The sequence below is a fragment of the Chlorocebus sabaeus genome, chromosome 9 (assembly GCF_047675955.1).
Source record: "Chlorocebus sabaeus isolate Y175 chromosome 9, mChlSab1.0.hap1, whole genome shotgun sequence".
Lineage (NCBI taxonomy): Eukaryota > Metazoa > Chordata > Mammalia > Primates > Cercopithecidae > Chlorocebus > Chlorocebus sabaeus.
Window position 1 is genome coordinate 23,244,476 of NC_132912.1, and position 19,770 is coordinate 23,264,245.

Here is a 19,770-nt window from a genome sequence, read left to right on the forward strand (position 1 = left end):
GACTAAGTAGCCATTCTGGTGTGAACCTCATTTCCAACAAAAAGATTCTTACCTTTTGGTGAAAGTTGAAGGGATGCCTGATCACTGACTACATCCACATGCTTACTGTCTATCTGTAAGTGAACCAAAAATTTTCATTACTTAAGTTGAATAATATTAACTCAGTAAATATTTAAGAGAGAGAAATAGGCTACTTACTGAAGATGTACAATGACTTGAAGAGGATGTACCTGTTATGGTTGTTCTAGATTGCACTAATAAGGGTTTTACTTTCTGAAAGACACAAAAGATATGTACTGTGTTATCAGGAGGAAATAATAGTCAAATCAAACGGACGTTAATGTTCTCCAGCCTTTAGTTGATCAAGATATGGAAACTATGCTTGTCACTTATTTGCTCAAATATGGCTGGGGAAATCCTTTTCTTTATTCCAATGGGATAGAGTCTCTTTCTTCTTCAGCCCACACTGAAAGAAAATTTAAGAAAACTATTTTCCTTAGTATCTCTTCTGACTCTACTTCCTTTTGGTTGTCCCTACAATTGAGACTTACTACTTGCAACTATTTGGAAGTCACAAAGGCGTCCCCACCATCTCCTAGTTACTAGAAGCTACAGCAATGGCGTCCTGGTTCCCAAGTTAAAGAAAAGTTTCCTGAAATTAAAGGAAGCACACACTTCTAGAAATGATGTATTATGAGATCTAGATGAAAATCTCCTTAAGACTTTTGGCTGGCACAATGGAGTATAAGAACATATGGATTCAAGGAAATGTAGACAGATGACTCTGGAAATGAAAAGGCTGAAATGAAATGCAAAGGACTTTTGGATGTGGTATGTAAAGATTACTTGTGAATAAAACACAGACATAGAACTTAAGTCCAAATAAGACTTTCATTTCTTATATTTTTCAGTGTTGCTGTAAGCTGATGAAAAACGCAGGGTCCAGGCATGGTGGCTCACACCTGCAATCCCAGCATTTTGGGAGGTCGAGGTGGGAGGATCGCTTGAGTCCAGGAGTTTGAGACCAGCCTGGGTAACAGGGCAAAACCTCGTCTCTACAAAAACTACAAAAGTTAGCCAGGTGTGGTGGCACATGCCTGTAGTCCCAGTTACTTGAGGGGGCTGAGGCGGGAGAATGACTTGAACCCAGGAGGTCAAGGCTGCAGTGAGCAGTGATTGTGCCACTGCACTCTAGCCTGGGTGAAAGAGTAAGACCTTGTCTCAAAAATAAATAAATAAATAAAGCAAGCAGGCAAGCAGGAATACTCAGGTCCTAGACCAAGAGAAGATGGAAACGCAGGACTTCCACCCTGGAGCTCTCATTCACTTTGAGGGCATTTGCCAAACTTCCTGAATATGTGCATGAGTTGTCAAAAGCTCCTATGACTTGGGAGGACAGGATACAACTCAGGGTTCACCTAAGGTGTGGAATTTAACAAGACACTCCCACCCCACTGTACATGTGGGACTGTAATGCTATAACCAGAGTAAAGGTAAAATACTACCTCAAGTGAGGCTCCCCCAAGAAGTTTGCAAGGAAAATGCCTGCTTCTAAGGTTGGCAACTAGTTGAATACCATTAAAAAAAAACCCTCCTTTGCTGGGCGCAGTGGCTCATGCCTGTAATCCCAGCACTTTGGGAGGCCAAGGCAGGCGGATCACGAGGTCAAGAGATTGAGATCATCCTGGCTAACACAGTGAAACCCCATCTCTACTAAAAATACAAAAAATTAGCCCGGCGTGGTGGAGGGTACTTGTAGTCCCTGCTACTCTGGAGGCTGAGGCAGGTGAATGGTGTGAACCCATGAGGTGGAGCTTGCAGTGAGCGGAGATTACACCACTGCACTCCAGCCAGGGCGACAGAGCGAGACTCTGTCTCAAAAAAAACAAACAAACAAACAAAAAAACAAAAAAACACACACACACACAAAAAAACAAACAAACAAAAAACACCCTCCTGTGAATTCCTAACCATTACTAGCCCATGCCATTTGCCAGCTGAATTCACAAGGTGGTCTGAAAAGTAATATGCTAAAAAAATTAATTTAACTAATTCCAGAATAATGGTGTTCATGGCAATGGAAAGAAGCACATTTAAACCTTTTATAGAAAAATTCCTCTTCAGCCGAGTCCTCAGAGAATTTTTATAAATAAGGTTCCAAGGAAAGTGAGCAGTTCATTGTCAAAAATCTGTATATACATCATGAGTAGTTGCTAGCATAAACAAGATAGTAGAACCAGAGTCTCTAAAACTTCAAATATAGAAATTCTCAGTCATAGAATATAAAATAAGTATGTTTAATATGTTTCAAGAAATAAAACATAGAAGCTTGATGATGAATAATTTGTTTGCATATTTAAAAAAGCAAACAAAATTTATTTCTATTTTTCAGAAAAATTATAAATAATTGAAATGAAAGTCAAGAGGCCAATTTTAGCAGAAAAATTATACATCTGTGAAAATAATAATAAATTGAAAGACAGAATGAAACATATTATCAAGGATGCAACTCAGAGAGACAAAGTGATGTCAAATATAAAGGCTAAGCAATAGCAATACGAAGGATAGAGGGAAAAGGTAAAACCTCATTTGGTCAGAGTAGAAGACAGAAAAGAATAGGAGTATGGCAAAATATAGAGTTAAGAACTGAACACTTTCCAGAACTGATGAAACAAACTGACCTCAACTTTCAAGAATCCTGATAAATTTCAAACAGAATAAACAAAAAGAAATTCACAACTAGACACATCATAGTAAAAATGCAGAACACTGAAGAAAGAGACCTTAAAAGCAGCTAAAGACGAGAGACAGATTAATGTTAAGAAAGTCACAGTTAAAGAGAAAGCAACATTCCAATGCTAACAATGTGTATTAGTCTGTTCTCATGTTGCTGATAAAGACATACCGGAGACTTTACAAAAGAAAGAGGTTTAATTGGACTTACAGTTCCACGTGGCTGCGAAAGTCTCACAATCATGGTGGAAGGCAAGGAGGAAGCAAGTCACAGCTTATGTGGAAGGCGGCAGGCAAAGAGGCGCGCTCGTGCAGGGAAATCCCCTTTATATAACCTTCAGATCTTGTGAGACTTATTCACTGTCACGAGAACAGCACGGGAAGACCCGCCCCGTGACTGAATTACCTCCCGCTGGGTCCCACCCATAACACACGGAAAGTCAGGAAGAGATTTGGGGCCGGGCATGGTGGCTCACGCCTGCAATCCCAGCACTTTGGGAGTCTGAGGCAGGCGATTCACGAGGTCAGGAGATTCAGACCATCCTGGCCAACATGGTGAAACCCCATCTCTACTAAAAACACAAAAATTAGCTGGGCGTAGTGGCAAGTGCCTGTAATCCCAGCTACTCAGGACGTGAGGTAAGAGAATCACTTGAACCCGGGAGGCAGAGGTTGCAGTGAGCCGAGATCGTGCCATTGCACTCCAGCCTGGTTGACAAGAGCGGAACTCCATCTCAAAAAAAAAAAAAAAAAAAAAAAAAAGATGAGATTTGGGTGGGGATACAACCAAACCATACCACAATGGAATCTAGAAGACAGTGGAATGGTATGTTCAATGTGCAAAGAGAAAGTATCATAAATCTAGAATTTTACACCTAGAGAAAATATCTTTCAATAACAGGGGCAAAAACAAAGACATTTTCTGTCAAGTGATAACTGAAAGTGTTGGCCTCCAGCAGATCCCCACTAAAGAAAATTCTAGGCCAGGCACAGTGGCTTATGCCTGTAATCCCAGCACTTTGGGAGGCCCAGGCGGGCAGATCACCTGAGGTCAGGAGTTTGAGACCATCCTAGCCAACATGGTGAAACCCTGTCTCTATTAAGAATACAAAAATTAGCCAGGAGTGGTGGCAGGCACCTGTAGTCCCAGCTACTCGGGAGGCTGAGGCAGGAAAATTGCTTGAACCCGGGAGGCAGAGGTTGCTGTAAGCCAAGATTGCGCCACTGCACTCCAGCCTGGGTGACAGAGCGAGACTCCATCTCAAAAAAAAAAGAAACTTCTAATGCATGCACTTCATGTAGAAGGAAAGTGATCTCAGATGGAGGGTCTAAGATGTAAGAAGGTATTGCAAATAAAGTGGTAAATATGTAAGTAAAGCTAAACAAATATTAATCAAATGCACCAATAATAATAATGTGCTATGAAGATTAAGAAAACAAGGTAGAGTTAAAATAGATGACAACAGCATTATATACTGACAGAGAGTGGTAGTTGAAATTTAATTGCCCAAAGAACTTTTATTGTTCACCACTGTAAACACATAGAGGTAATTTCAACTTTCTTGATAGAAACAAGAGTTTAGAAATTAAAAAAAAAAAAAATGAGAAAAAAAATAACCAATTCAAAAAATGTAAAGAAGGAGAAAAATATATACAAAATAGAGACAAATATAAAACATAAAATAACAAGGTATAATTAAAGCCAAATGTATTTGTGATTACAATAAAATTAAATGGACTAAATGCCCCAGTTAAAAGACAAAGATTGTCCAACTAGATTAAGAACAAAGTTTAAAACTAGCTGTATGCTGTATAAAAGAGTCATATCCAAAGCAGAAGCATACAAAAGGCTGAAAGATATGCCAAGAAAATAATAACCTATCGAAAGTGCAGGTAGCTCTAGTAATATAAAGCCAAAACAGACTTTAAGGCAAAAAGCATTTGTAGCGATAAAGTTTGTCATTACATAATGGTAAAATGTTCAATTTACCAGGAAGATACGATTATAAAATAGTAAGCATCTACTAATACAGACTAAAATTACATAAAGCAAAAACTGATTACAAACAACTTAGAGTAATATGCAAATCGTCTAAATATAATAGCATAAAAATACAAGGTACCTAAGATTACATCTAAAAAAAGGTACTTTCAAGACTTCTATGGAGTTATAAAACTCTATTGAAATAATACCTAAACCAAATATATAACATATTTACAGATTAGAAGACTCAATGATAGAGATGCCAATTGTGCCTAAATTGAACTGTAGATTTAACATAATTCTAATTGAAATACCAATAAAATTTGTTTTGTTTTGTTTCTTTTGTTTTGTTTTGTTTTTCTGTGAATATTGACAATCTGATTCTAAAATTTACATGGAAATGCAAAGATCCAATAAAGCTGAGGCACTCTTGCAAAACAGAGCAGAGGCGTTAGCCTTATCAGATAAGATTTAGATATTAAATCAGTGTTATATTGGTGCAGGAAAAAAAAACAGTGAAACAGATAGAGTCAGAATAGACTCATATATATGAGCCCTTAATAATGACAGGTGGAATTATATATAAAGGGAGAAGACAGACTTTTTATTAAATGGCTACTTCAGATGGTTATTTATAATAAAAGAAAATGAAACCAGACGTCAACCTCTCTATACACTAATATCAATTTTAAATGGATTAAATCTGTAAATATGAAAAGCAAAACAAGCCAAAAGTTTAAAGACCATAGAGAATAATATATTTGTGATTAAATGTTAGATGAACTCTTTTTAAAGGCAGAGAAAAATGTAAAGAAAAAAAGGAAAAGATTAAGTCAGAATAACATTAATATTGAGAACATTTACTTATTTTAAAAAATGCCAGAAAAAGATTAAAAACTTTATCCATAAACTGAAAGAAGACATTTGCAATACATATAACTGGTAAAGGATTAGTATTCAAGTTATATAAAGAATTTCTATGAAAAAATAAATATGAAATAAACCAATAGAATCAAAAGGCTGAAACCTGCAGTACTTAAAAGAGGAAACCTGAATGGTGAATAAACATATAAAAAGATGACCACTTTCATTAGTAATCAGGAAAAGGCAAAAAAAAAAAAAATTATAAACATACACATATACACATAAACTCCAAAACTATGAGTAAGCATTATACAATAACAGGTTGGCAAAAATGATGAAGTCTGGCAATATCAGTGCTGAAGACCACATGGAGCACTAGAAACTCTCATCTGTTCCTGGTTAGAGTGTCAGAGTAATATTACTTTGGAAAACTATCTGGCATTAGCTTCTGTGACAGAGGTTATTTGTTGTCCTTCAATATCTAACCTCCTTATTTTTTTGGAGACAGGGTCTTGCTCTATTGACCAGGCTGGAGTACAAAGGCACAATCATGGCTCACTGTGAGCTTGACCTCCCAGGCTCAAGCTATCCTCCCAGCTCAGCCTCCCTCAGCCTCAGGCACGTGCCACTATGCCCAGCTAATTTTTTTTTCTATTTTTTGTAGAGACAGGGTCTCACTTTGTTGCCCAGGCTGGTCTCAAACTCTTGGGCTCAAGTGATCCTCCCGCCTCAGCCTCTGTGCTGTTATTACACATGTGAGCCACCATGCCTGGCCTTATTCTCCTCCTTTCTTTTTTTTTTTTTTTTTTTTTTTTTGGTAATATAACCTCCAAGTTTTAGTTAGGTATTTGGCTGCATAGACAGAGATCACCTTTCTCAGTCTCTCTTGCAATTGGATGCAGTTCTAGGTCTAGGATCAGACCTGTGGGACATGAGTAGAAGTGATGTGCGCCATTTCTGGGTCATATCATTAAGGATAAATATTCTTGCCCTGGACTTTCTCTTTCTGGAGAAAGTCTAGGACCCATGGACATGAAGTTGACCACCTTTATTTATGTGGGTGAGTAAAATATCTTAGGACATGTCAGAGCAGTAAGACTGAAGGAACCTGAGTATCACTTTATGGAGTATTGCTCCTCATGGGGCATCGTAATGCCTGGAGCTGCTTGCTTCCTCACTGTACATGAATGAAGTAGGCTTCAATCTATTTAAGTCAGTGTAGTTTTTGTTGTTGCAATCACAGCAGCTTACCCATAGCAAGTGAACATATCAGTACTCTATGACCAGCAATTCTGTTACGAGTATAAAACCTGGAAGAGCTCCTGTATCTGTGTATCAGGTGAAACTAGAAGACTGTTGAGAGCAATAATACTCATAATAGTAAAAAGTGAGAACCAGCGTAAGTGTTGATGAGCAGCAGAATGGGTAAATAAGTTGTGGTATATTCGTGTATTAGAATATTCGCAATGGGTGAATCACAACCACTAGCATCAGCATGAATGAATCTTAGAAGTATAGTGTTGAGAAAATGGAGCAAAATCACAGAACAATGTGCGCATTTTTCATTTACTTATTTTTTATTTCTAGAAAGCTTAAAAACCGGCAAAACTCAACAACACACTGCTTAGAAATACATGCATAAGTGATAAAACTATGAAGAAAATTTTTAAAAAATTAGAGCAATAGTTCCCTCCAGAAGGGAATGAAGAGGAAGAATGAATTGGTGGGCTTCTGGGGCAGGGTAATAATCTAGTTATGGCCTTGGTCTCGGGAACGCGGGCATTCATGTTATCATCATTCTTTAAATTGTACATATGTATTTTCATTCATCTGTTTCTTATTCATGGTTTATTTAACAGTTTGAAAAACATGCATCCAAAAAAACATGAAACAACAAAATTTAGACTCGAGACAAAATAAACTCTTCTCTACTTAGACCTGACACCAAATTAAGAGATTAAGAAGGAGCCGTACTCCCGGATAAAAGAATAGGCTGAGAAAAAGACTAGGATAAAGATATTTGCATAAAACATGAGAAAATTACTAACTGTGCAATAATTAAAATAAATATTTGAGATAGTAAAGAGTAGAGGTGAAATGGAGAGAACAGAACGAGAATGTAAAGCAATGTTCCCTGGCATTTAGTTTGCCATAGTGTACATAAAAACACATTATTCACACAGAACACTGGGATAAATCGACAAAGTTGCTCATGGGCTTAGACTATTGGATCAGAGCTTCAGGCTACTCTAGCAATGCCCTAAACCCTGACACTTGGAGGACTAAGGAGAATCAATATCCCAGCATACCTGAAACCTCTTCAGGAAACTTTGAAAGAAGGTGCAAACCAGAAAAGTTTCCAAAAAATGTCAAGGAAAAGAACAAAAAGGATAACATGACATGAAAGAGAATGTGATTAACTATGGAGGACAGAAAAATAGGTATCTGACCCACAATAGCGTTTCTGAAAAAGAAACAAAAACAGATCCCAGATCCCACAACAGCAGTCATTAAAAGTGTACATAATGGACATGGTGTCTCATACCTGTAATCCTAGCACTTTGGGAGGCTGAGGTGGGAGGATCACTTGAGGCCAGGAGTTCAATACCAGCCTGAGCAACATAGTGAGACTTTGTCTCTACAAAATACAAAAAAATCAGCCAAGTGTGGTGGTGCACACCTGTAGTCCCAGCTACTCAGGAGGCTGAGACAAGACAACCACTTGAGCTCAGAGGTTTGAGGTTACAGTGAGCTATGATCATGTCACTGCACTCCAGTCTGGGTGACAGAGGAAGACTCTGTCTTTAAAAGAAAAAGAAAAGTGTACATAAGAAATATGTCTGAGTTGAAGAAAAGGACTATCAGAGAGGCCCATTTTATTCAAGAGAAATTAATAAAATAATGTTTACTTACATCCTGATGACATCTTTTTAAATTTCAAGGTTAAAAAACACAACATACGAATTTCCAAAATGGGGAAGACAGGCTAATTAGCAACAAAAAATTAAACTGGCCTTAGTCAGGTCAAGACATTGCAAAGTGGATAGAATATTTCCTCCAGAACAAAAGGAAAAGACTCAAATTCATGGTCCAGTTTATAAGAAATAAATCAAAACTGAGAACTCAAGACCTGTGGAAGTCATGATTTTTAAAAAGTAGTCGGTGGGGTTAAACATAAACATATAAATGTAAGTATAAATAATTGCTATTCAGGTAGTTGGAGAGTTGAAAGCGGAAAGTAATTAACCAAAAATACTTTCATGTGATAAAAAGAATAACATAGGTCGGGCGCGGTGGCTCACGCCTGTAATCCCAGCACTTTGGGAGGCCGAGGCGGGCGGATCACAAGGTCAGGAGATCGAGACCATGGTGAAACCCCGTCTCTACTAAAAATAGAAAAAATTAGCCGGGCGCAGTGGCGGGCGCCTGTAGTCCCAGCTACTCGGGAGGCTGAGGCAGGAGAATGGCGTGAACCCGGGAGGCGGAGCTTGCAGTGAGCCGAGATTGCGCCATTGCACTCCAGCCTGGGCGACAGAGCGAGACTCCGTCTCAAAAAAAAAAAAAAAAAAAAAAAAAAAAAAAAAAAAAAAAAAAAGAATAACATAATAATGATGTGGTTCTCTACAAATAGTAAATTAACGAAGACTAGAAGGAAGAGGGGAATATATGATGAAATTAGGGCTGAGACAAAGCTCAGAGAACAAAAACACATATACCTTCTTGTCTTGAAGAGTGTTTTAAGACTCAAAATTTACTTGGTTTTTGGTTTTGATAATTTCAGAAATGTATTGGGTACTTGATTTTACCTTAAAGTTTACCATTACAATATAGGAAATAAAAACAAGTAAAATGTGGTTCATATTACATGAGCCAGGAAACAAACAAACAAAAAGAGCAGGATGCCAGGAATATATCACACATGTCACCTATGTTGATAAATGCATATAGTTTCAGTTTGCCTATTAATTGTAAATAAATGAAGGCGAGATTTTAAAAACTAAAATCCAGTCATGTTATTATAAAGGAACACTTATACGTGGTTGGTGGAAATGTAAATTAGTTCCACCATGGTGAAAAACAGTGTGGCAATTCCTCAAAGACCTAAAAACAGAACTACCATTTGACCCAGCAATCCCATTACTGGGTATATACACAAAGGAATATAAATTGTTCTATCATAAAGACACATGCATGCATAAGTTCATTGCAGCACTATTCACAATAGCAAAGACATGGAATCAACTTAAATGCCCATCAATGATAGACTGGATAATGAAAATGTGGTACACACACACCATGGAATACTATGCAGCCATGTCAAAGAATGAGATCTTGTCCTCTGCAGGAACATGGATAGAGCTAGAGGCCATTATCCTTAGCAAAATAATGCAGGAACAGAAAACCAAATACTACATGTTCTCTCTTACAAATGATGAAAGCTACATGATGAGAACACATGGACATACAGAGGGAAGCAACAGACACTGAGGCCTACCAGAGGGTGGAGGATGGGAGGAGGAACAGGATCAGGAAAAACTACTAATGGGTTCCGGACTTAACACCTGGCTGAAGAAGTAATCTGTACAACAAACCCCCATGACATATAACAAACCTGCACATGTACCTCTGAACTTCAAATATAAGTTAAGTAACGAGTTTCAAGTCAAGGCTAAAAAAAAGCTAAATAAGGCTGGGCATGGTGGCTCATGCCTGTAATCCCAGCACTTTGGAGGCTGAGGCAGGTGGATCACGAGGTCAAGAGATCAAGACCATCCTGGCCAACATGGTGAAACACCATCTCTACTAAAAACACAAAATTAGCTGGGCATGGTGGTGCATGCCTCCCAGCTACTTGGGAAGCTGAGGCAGGTGAATTGCTTGAATCCGGGAGGTGGAGGTTGCGGTGAGCGGAGATGGCGCCATTGCATTCCAGCCTGGGCAACAAGAGCAAAATTCTGTCTCAAAAAAAAAAGAAAAAAAAGCTGAAAAAAAAAATAAATAAAAGGATTTACATTACCCAATTTCAAGATTTACTAGCTAGAAAGCTATGTTAATTAAGACAGTGTGATATTGGCAAAAGGACTGACAAATAAACCAATGGAAAAGAATAGTGTGGTTAGAAATAGACTCATACACAGACAGGCAATTCATCTAGAAAAACGGAACTGGTGAAATTCAACAAAAAAAGACAAGATCAATATTATAAGAAATACATACAGAATGTGAGATATCATCACAGACACAGAGAATACAATCTGCCACAGAAAAAATAACTAAGTTGTCTTCATTAAAATAAAAATATCTGACCTTCAAAGGACACTGTTCAGAAAATAGAAGGAAAAATTATAGACCAAGGAAAAAATGTTTGTAATACATATATCTGACAAAGGACTTGTATTCAGAATATTTAACAAAATGCTACAACTCAATAACAGTTAAAAATTGACAAAAGTGCAATATTAGAGGAATGGGCAGTTATTTTTTAAATGAGAGTGGAGTCTCACTTTTGCAAGATGGAAAAGAGTTCTGGAATTTGGTTGAACAATTTGGATGTTTGCGACACTACTGAACTGTACATTTAAAAATGGCTGAAATGACAAATTTTCTGTTATGTGCATTTAGCCACAAGTTTTTAAAAAGTCTTAAGTAGATCCTTCAAAAAGAAGACCTAAGAATGATCAATCAGCACGTGAAAAGATGCTCAACGTCATTAATTAGGGAAATGCAAATTAAAATTATAATGAGATAACATTTTTAAATGTTTAAAATTTAAAAACTAACAATATTGGCCGGGCACTGTGGCTCAGGCCTGTAATTGCAGCACTTAGGGAGGCCAAGGCGGGTGGATCACGAGGTCAGGGGTTCAAGACCAGCCTGGTCAACATGGTGAAACCCGTCTCCACTAAAAATACAAAAATTAGCCTGGCATGGTGGCAAGTGCCTGTAATCCCAGCTACTCAGGAGGCTGAGGCAGAGAATTGCTTGAACCTGGGAGGCGGAGGTTGCAGTGAGCCAAGATTGTGCCACTGCACTCCAGCCTGGCGACAGAGTGAGACTCTGTCTCAAAACAAAACAAAACAAACAAAAAACAAACAAAAAAACCTAACAATATCAAGTTGGTGGGGATGTGGAGCAAGTGGAACTCTCAAAGATTGCTGGTGTGAGGGTAAAACGATGCAGTCACTTTGGAGTACTGGCAATTTTGTTGTTTATTTTTTGTAAAAATCTTTGGCCGGGCATGGTGGCTCACACCTGTAATCCCAGCACTTTAGGAGGCCAAGGCAGTTGGATCCCTGAGGTCAGGAGTTCGAGATCAGCCTGGCCAACATGGTAAAACCCGTCTCTGTTAAAAATACAAAAATTAGCCAGGCTTGGTGGCACATGCCTGTAATCCCAGCTACTCAGGAGGCTGAGGCAGGAAAATGGCTTAAACCTAGGAGGCGGAGGTTGCAGTGAGCCGAGATCGTGCCATTGTACTCCAGCCTGGGTGACAGAGCAAGACTCCATCTCAAAACAAAACAAAACAAAACAGAAAAACAACTTTTATTTTAGGTTTAGGGGGTACATGTGCAGGTTTGTTACACAGGTAAATTGCGTGTCATGGGGGTTTGGTGCTCAGATTACTTCATCACCCAGGTAGTAAGCACAGTATCCGACAGGTAGTTTTTCAATCCTCACTCTCCTCCCAGCTCCACCATCAAGTAGGCCCCCATGTCTGTTGTTCTTTTCTTTGTGTCCATGTGTACTCAATGTTTAGCTCTCACTTATAAGTGAGAACATGTGGTATTTGGTTTTCTGCTTCTGTGTTAGTTCACTTAGGATAATGGCCTCCAGCTCCATTCATGTTGCTGCAAAGGACATGATCTTGTTCTTTTTTTATGGCTGCATCGTATTCCATGGTGTATATGTACCACATTTTCTTTGTCCAGTCTACTGTTGATAGGCATTTAGGTTGATTCCATGTCTTTGCTATTGTGAATGGTGCAGCAACGAGCATGTGCATGCATGTGTCTTTGTGGTTTCTTATGCAGTTAAACACACACACTTCCTGTGTCTTCACCATTCCACTCCTGCCTGAAATATATTAAAACATACTTTCACAAGTGATTTGTAAGCAAATGTTTATAGCAGATTTTTTTTTTCTCATAACAGTCCTAACTGGAAAGAGCCCATTTCTCCAACAAGGCAAAATGGATAAACAAATTGTGGTTTATTCATGCAATAGAATGCTACTCAGCATTACAAAGGAACTTAAGAAGGAACAACTGCCATGGATACATGCAATAACACAGGTGAATCTTAAAAGCACTGTGCTGTGTAAAATGGGCCAGACATAAGAGAGTATAAACTGTGTGAGTCCATCTACATAAATTTAAGAAAAGGCAAAACTAACCTGTAGTGATAGAAATCGAAACAATGCTTATTTGGTGTGATGATGGGGGCAATGTATTGTCTGCAAAGGGACATGAGGGAGCTTGAAGGGATGATGGAAATGTTCAATGCCTTGACTTACATGATGGTTACAAAGCAAAACTCTTCAAATGGTACACTTAATATTTGTGCATTTAACCATATGTAAAATATACCCCAATAGTAAGATCATATCAAACTTTTTCTTTCACAGCATTTATCCAAATTTGTAATTTAAATTCCAATATATCCCTATTAATGCCTATCTTTTCCACACTGTAGGTCAGGCACTATCTAAGCTCTGCAGGTAAAATAGTTTATAAGATAGACCAGTCTGTCACCTCATGGAATTTACAGTCTGTGAATCTAAGAGCCATTTCTGTCTTGTTCACTGTGTTACACTCAGCATGTAGCTTGATGCTTAGTATGTATGTGTACTCAACAAATGTTCGTAGGGTGGATGAATGACTAGAGAGAAGGAACCAAGGGACAGTGTTAGTGGATCTAAAACTCACACATTCACTTGCTTACTCTTTCTCTCCCCTTCCCCATCAGTTTTTCTTAAGTATTTGAAAATCTGTATACACTCTGATGAGTATCTCATGTGTCAACATACTGTATGGATGTATACATGAAGATTCATAAACTCTGAATCCAGGAAAACACTGGCACATGGATGGATTCTAGACCAGATGGAGCTCCATCCGCCTCTACGGGAAGGTGAATTGCATGGCCACTTGAGGGCAGGGCCAAGATTATTCTCAGGAAAAATACTGGATCTACTCATGTGCTTGAAGTGGTATAATTTTGAGATTTAGAAGTCTGTTTCATAAAGCCTAGATAATTCAAATTTGGACTAGAAAATGTTACCAGCTAACAATCTTAAAAAAGCCTGATTTTGAGTGACACCATATTCTCCTGGATCCTCCAATGTTTTATTTGCTTAACTGATTAAATTTCTAAAATGAGATTACTCCAACTAAAATTGTAACCTGCAAGTGAGAAGAGGAAAAACCAAGAAGGGAAAAATGACACTATATATATCTTCTTATCTATGTAGATCAGTTTGGGAACATTTCAAATAAATCAAGTATTAAAATCCTCAGCAATGTTACTATATAAACTTACTTATAAACAGGAATTAATTTAATATTATCTTGCAAGTGTACTTAAGTTATTTGATCTCCTGCGGCAACTTAAATTTAGAAAATGGTCTTAAAGTGACAAATGTTGAAAAAAAATTTCAGAAAGAAGATGATTTCACATTGTATGCCTCTCGAAGCAAAAAAAAAAAAAAAAGAGCATATATTTATATATTTCATGTTTCTTAGTCCCTTCCCCACAAACCCGACTTGTTCTCAGACCACTTAGCATCATAGCAGGTTCTCAACAAAGTTTGTCTCATTTTGGTTTACTTACTAATTAAAATTTTCTGGATATATTTCTATACTGGGCATCATTTACCTTAACATTTAGAGCCCCCAAATGAAAACAGTAAGTCAAATAGTTAAATAATAGCATAATACAGAATTGGGCTTTATCTATTACATGACCTGTAATGTGAAACTGAATGGCTTGGCACTAGGAACGGATTTTCCTATCTTCCTTTTTCCCTTTGGATGTCACTGGAAGCTTAGACTCTGAGCTTTGATATTTCCCAATATTATATCCATGGCCACAAGGGCAAACTGACAGATACGCTCCAGGCAGAATGAGTGTCCCCTCCTCTGAAATTTATACTTGCCCCTATTGTAGCTCAACCATATTGCGCTGTAGCAATTTGTTTACACATCTACCTCTCACACTGGACTGAGCTCTTTGGGTTCAGGCACTTGGTGTCTTACACCCTCAGCATCTAGCAGTGACTGCCTTGTACTATCTCTACAGCCTGTAATGACAGGGGCTCGATAAACCTTAAACGAGAACAGAAAGAAACAGACAGGTATATTCAAAGAGACAAATAGCATCTAAACATCACATGCACTTACAATATAATTGAAGGATGTGTCAGCAAGCACTGCAAACTGACGAAACAGTGTGTGCCTTGTAAACATTTCATTCTTAAGGACATGAAAGCTGAAATTTAAAAAATGAAACTTAAAATGTATGTAAATCATAGGAGAAAGCAAATAAGCATTATGTTAATGAGGTAGGAAACTACATTAAAATTGTAAAATATTACCAAATAAAAGTTTAAAAATATGAGCATGAACATACCACCTCTTTCATTTTTAAAACTACGTGTTGCCTGGGCAAAATGGCAAAACCCCACCTCTACAAACAATAAAATAAAATAACCAGTCATGGTGGTACATGCCTGTAGTCCCAGCAATTCAAAAGGCTGAGGTAGGAGGTTCACCTGATCCTGGGAGGTCAAGGCAGCAGTGAGCTGTGATTGCACCACTGTACTTCAGCCTGGGTGACAGAGTGAGACCCTGTCTGACAAAAAAACAAAAACCACACACACACAAAACTTACATGTTTTTCAGCTCGGAAAAGGCAGAGAAGTAATGGCAATGATCACCCCTGCTGCCTAGACTGTGATTTCAAAAAGCATTTCTCACTAAAATAATTCAGGGCATCTTTCAGAAACGACTGTTTCTAGATCTAAAGCAATAAATGCACAGAATGAACCTGGGACATTTTATTCTACCAGAATTCAACAAAGTCATCAAAGGTTATGTCAAAAGAACACAGTAATCAGCTTGAAAGAGCTCCTGTTGACTTAGGATTGGAGAAATCACACATCAAAGATAATAAGAACTACACTGTGTTGAAACATCACACGTATATTAGCTATTTGGGAAATTCTTAGCCTATCTTGATCACAAATGTTGCTAAAATTAGGAGATCTGCTGTCAGGAAGACATACTCTGTTCAGAAAGCAAGAGAATGGCTGGACAACCTTTAGCTAGAGTCCAGCAAGGAACAAAAATCACAGCATTTACTCACACAAAAGACTCTTTGAAGAGATTAGATGTGTGACATCCCTTCAGCCATCTCAGTAGAGTGCAAAATAGAGATGAGATTATCTGGGAAAGATCTGAGAAGGAGCCTCCTGTCTAATGAAGTGACTTCCCATGGGAGACCCATAAGATTTTAAAAATGTTATATCAGCAACAACACTGCCAGACTGCACTGAAAAGGACAGAGAACGGAAATACATGAAAGAAGGTTACTGGATTCCCAAAATTCTACAGGCAGGAAACAGATTGATAAAATTACTCAGGGTCAAACATGTGCTACCTTTCTTTCTTTTTTTTTTTTTTTTTTGAGACAGAGTCTTGCTCTATCACCCAGGCTGCAGTGCAGGGGCACGATCTCGGCTCACTGCAAGCTCCCCCTTCCGGGTTCATGCCATTCTCCTGTCTCAGCCTCCCAAGTAGCTGGGACTACAGGCGCCCACGACCACGCCCAGCTAATTTTCTGTATTCTTTTTAGTAGAGGTGGGGTTTCACTGTGTTGGCCAGGATGGTCTTGATCTCCTGACCTCATGATCCGCCTGCCTTGGCCTTCCAAAGTGCTGGGATTACAGGCGTGAGCCACCGCACCTGGCCAACATGTGCTACCTTTCATGAAAGAGGATATTTGACTCAGTAGTAGTGCTTTGGGCCCAGCAGGTGGGACCTTGAGTCACAGAGAATTAGCCCAGGCCTTGAACCCTAATGGCATTATGCTGAAACAATTTCAAAATTGTTTGGACTAGTGACTCAATTTTCCCCTTCTACTTTCTCCCCTTTCAAACAAGAATGTCTATAGCTATTATTGACATTTATGTCAATACAGTGTCTTTCCCACTATTGTATTTGGGAGCAAATAATCTATAATTTCACAAGTCTACATATGGAGAGAAATTTTGTCCCAGGATGAATTATAACCAGAGTCTAACCATACCTAATTGAGATGATGCAAACTGACACTTTTGAGGTTGATAACACCTAGATGAAATTTTGGACTTGAGTTGATGCTGTAATGGGTGGAGACTTTGGGGGATATTGGGATGTGGTGAATGCATTTTGCATGCAGGATAGGCATGATCGTTTGGGGGCCAGAAGGTTGGCTGTAGTAGAGTGAACATTGCCCCCCATGAAAATATCTACTTTCTAATTCCTGGAAATTTTGAGTATACTACCTGACATAGTAAAAAGAACTTTGCAGATGTGATAAGTTACAAATCTTGCAATAGAGTAATTATTCTAGATTATTTAGTGGGCCCAGTGTAATCACAAGGGTTTTTTTAAAAGAAGGAAGCAGGAAGATCAGAGTAGATAAGAATGAAGCAGAAATAATACATGGAAAGATAATAGCTAAGAAGGTTCCAAAATTCAGAAATGACATTGACCCATAGATTCAAGAGCTAGACCAGATAAATAGAAGGAACTATACCTAGAGACATCATAATAAAACTAATGATAACCAAAGATCAAGGGAAAAAATTTAAAGTACCCAGACATGAAAAAAAAAAAAAAGCAACAAGACTTGACAGCTGACTTCTCAACAGTGACAATGAAGGCCAATGTACTGACATTATTTTTTAAATTTTTTAAAATTTATTTACTCATTTCATGATGGCATCTAGTTCTGTTGCCCAGGCTGGAGCACAGTGGTGCAATCTCGGCTCACTGCAACCTCTGCCTCCCTGATTCAAGTGATTCTCCTGCCTCAGGCTCCCGAGTAGCTAGGATTACAGGTGTCTGCCACCACGCTCAGCTAAGTTTTGTATTTTTAGTAGAGACAGGGTTTCACTGTGTTGGCCAGGGTGGTCTCAAACTCCTGACCTCATGATCTTCCCGCCTCAGCCTCCCAAAGTGCTGGGATTACAAGCATGAGCCACCACGCCCGGCCTACTGACATTATTAATGGGCTGAAAAAATAACTGCCAAGATAGAACTCAATAATTGGCAAAAACTTTCTTCAATAATGAAGGTAAAATAATGACATTTTCCTCTAAAGAAAAGCTGAGAGAATTATTTGCCAGCAAACCTGTACTAAAACTGAAGAAACAAAAAACGAAAGAGAGCTATTCAGGCAGCACAAAAATGATCTCAGATGAAAACGTAATAAGCAGAAAACAATGAAAAGCTCAACAAAGAGTAAATGTGTGAGTAAATATAAATAAATACTGAGTTTGCCAAACAACAATAGCAACCTTTCATGGAGTTAAAAAAATAGAGAATTAAAATTAAAATGTAGGAAAAAATTAAATGGAGTAAAAATAGACTAAGGTTCTAGAATACTTGGGAGAGTGGTATCAATAGTAATTTCTAAAACACTGCAATAAGCTAAGAAAATTTTACAAAGGAGAAATTTCAAAAAAGGAAAATGAATAACAAATTAATAAAAGAAAATATGGAATAAAAAAGGTTGATTGGTTCAAAACAAGGCAAAAAGGAGAAAAGGAGAAATATAAAACAGGTCAGTCAAATAGAAAACAACTTGTTAAGTAGTAAATACAAACCCAACCATAGTATTTTCACTAAGAGTAAATAAAGTATGCCAATTAAATAAAATAAAGCTGACAGATTAGGTTAAAAATTCAATTATATGCTGATTACAAGAAACACATTCAAGTATAGAAATAAGATAGGCTGAAAGAAAAAAAGTTGGAAAAAAATACACCATGTACTCTTAACTGAATAGTTAAGCAGACATTAAGGTAAGGAGCATTACTAAAGATAAAAACATTTCATAATGATAAATATTACTAATAACTTCACAGGATGAGATCAGAATCTAAATTGTGGGTACTCAACAACTAAGATGTAAACTATGTAAAGCAAAAATGGACAGATTAAATTAAGAAATAGATACATCTATAATCATGGTAGAAAATTTAATACTTCTATCTTAATACTTGGATGTAATGACAAAAAATTAATAATTATGTAAAAGATAGAAACAACAAAATTAACAGTTGACCTCATTGAAATATTTAGAACTCTGCACCCATCAATGATAACATTTTTCATTCTTTTCAAGAATAAAAACATTTTAAAACCTTGACCATAAGTTGAGTCATAAAACAAACATGAAGACATTTTAACAGATTAAAATTATACAGAGTAAGTACTCTGAGCACAAGAGAATTAAACTGGAAATATAACTAGCAAATCTTCAACTTACTGGAAATAAAACATATTACTTCCTTTTTTTCTTGAGAAAAGGTCTCACTCTGTCACCCAGGCTAGAGTGCAGTGGCATGAACAGGGCTTACTGCAGCCTTGACCTCGTCATGGGTTCAAGCAATCTTCCTGCCTCAGCCTCCCATGTAGCTGGGACCACAGGTGCATGCCACGACACCCAGCTAATTGTTTTATTTTTTGTAGAGATGGGTTTCACTTTGTTGCCCAGGCTGGTCTCAAACTCCTGAGCTCAGGCAATCCTTCTGCCTTGGTCTCTCAAAGTGCTGGGATTACAGGCATGAGCCACTGTGCCCAGCCTATATTACTTCTAAATTACCCATGGATCAAAGAAGAAATCAAAATGAATTTAGAAAATATTTTGTCTGTGTGACAATAAATACATTATATGTCACAACTTGTGGGAGGCAGCTCAAACAACACTTAGAAGAAAATATGTAGTGTTAAAGGCATATATTCAAAGAAAAGAAGTCTGAAAAATCAATGATCTAGGCTTCCTTTCTGAAATCTAGTAAAAAGACAGCAAATAAAACATTAAAAAGTAGAAGGAAACAAGATAAAAGCAAAAGTCAATTACTCTATCAAAAAACCATCAGAGCTAATAAATGAATTCAGTAAAGTTACAGGATACAAAATAAA

The 19,770-nt window shown here is 37.7% G+C and overlaps 1 protein-coding gene across 1 annotated transcript in view; it reads right to left on the minus strand.

Moving 5' to 3' along the window:
- Positions 1 to 19,770, minus strand: part of C9H10orf67 (chromosome 9 C10orf67 homolog) — a 137,123-nt gene that overhangs the window by 23,304 nt on the left and 94,049 nt on the right. Inside the window, exons 13-15 of the mRNA XM_008002504.3 lie at positions 14,980 to 15,067; positions 199 to 273; positions 53 to 113 (exon numbers count right to left, since the gene is read on the minus strand). Coding sequence (XP_008000695.3) covers positions 53 to 113; positions 199 to 273; positions 14,980 to 15,067 — 224 coding nt within the window. The remainder of the gene's footprint in view (positions 1 to 52; positions 114 to 198; positions 274 to 14,979; positions 15,068 to 19,770) is intronic.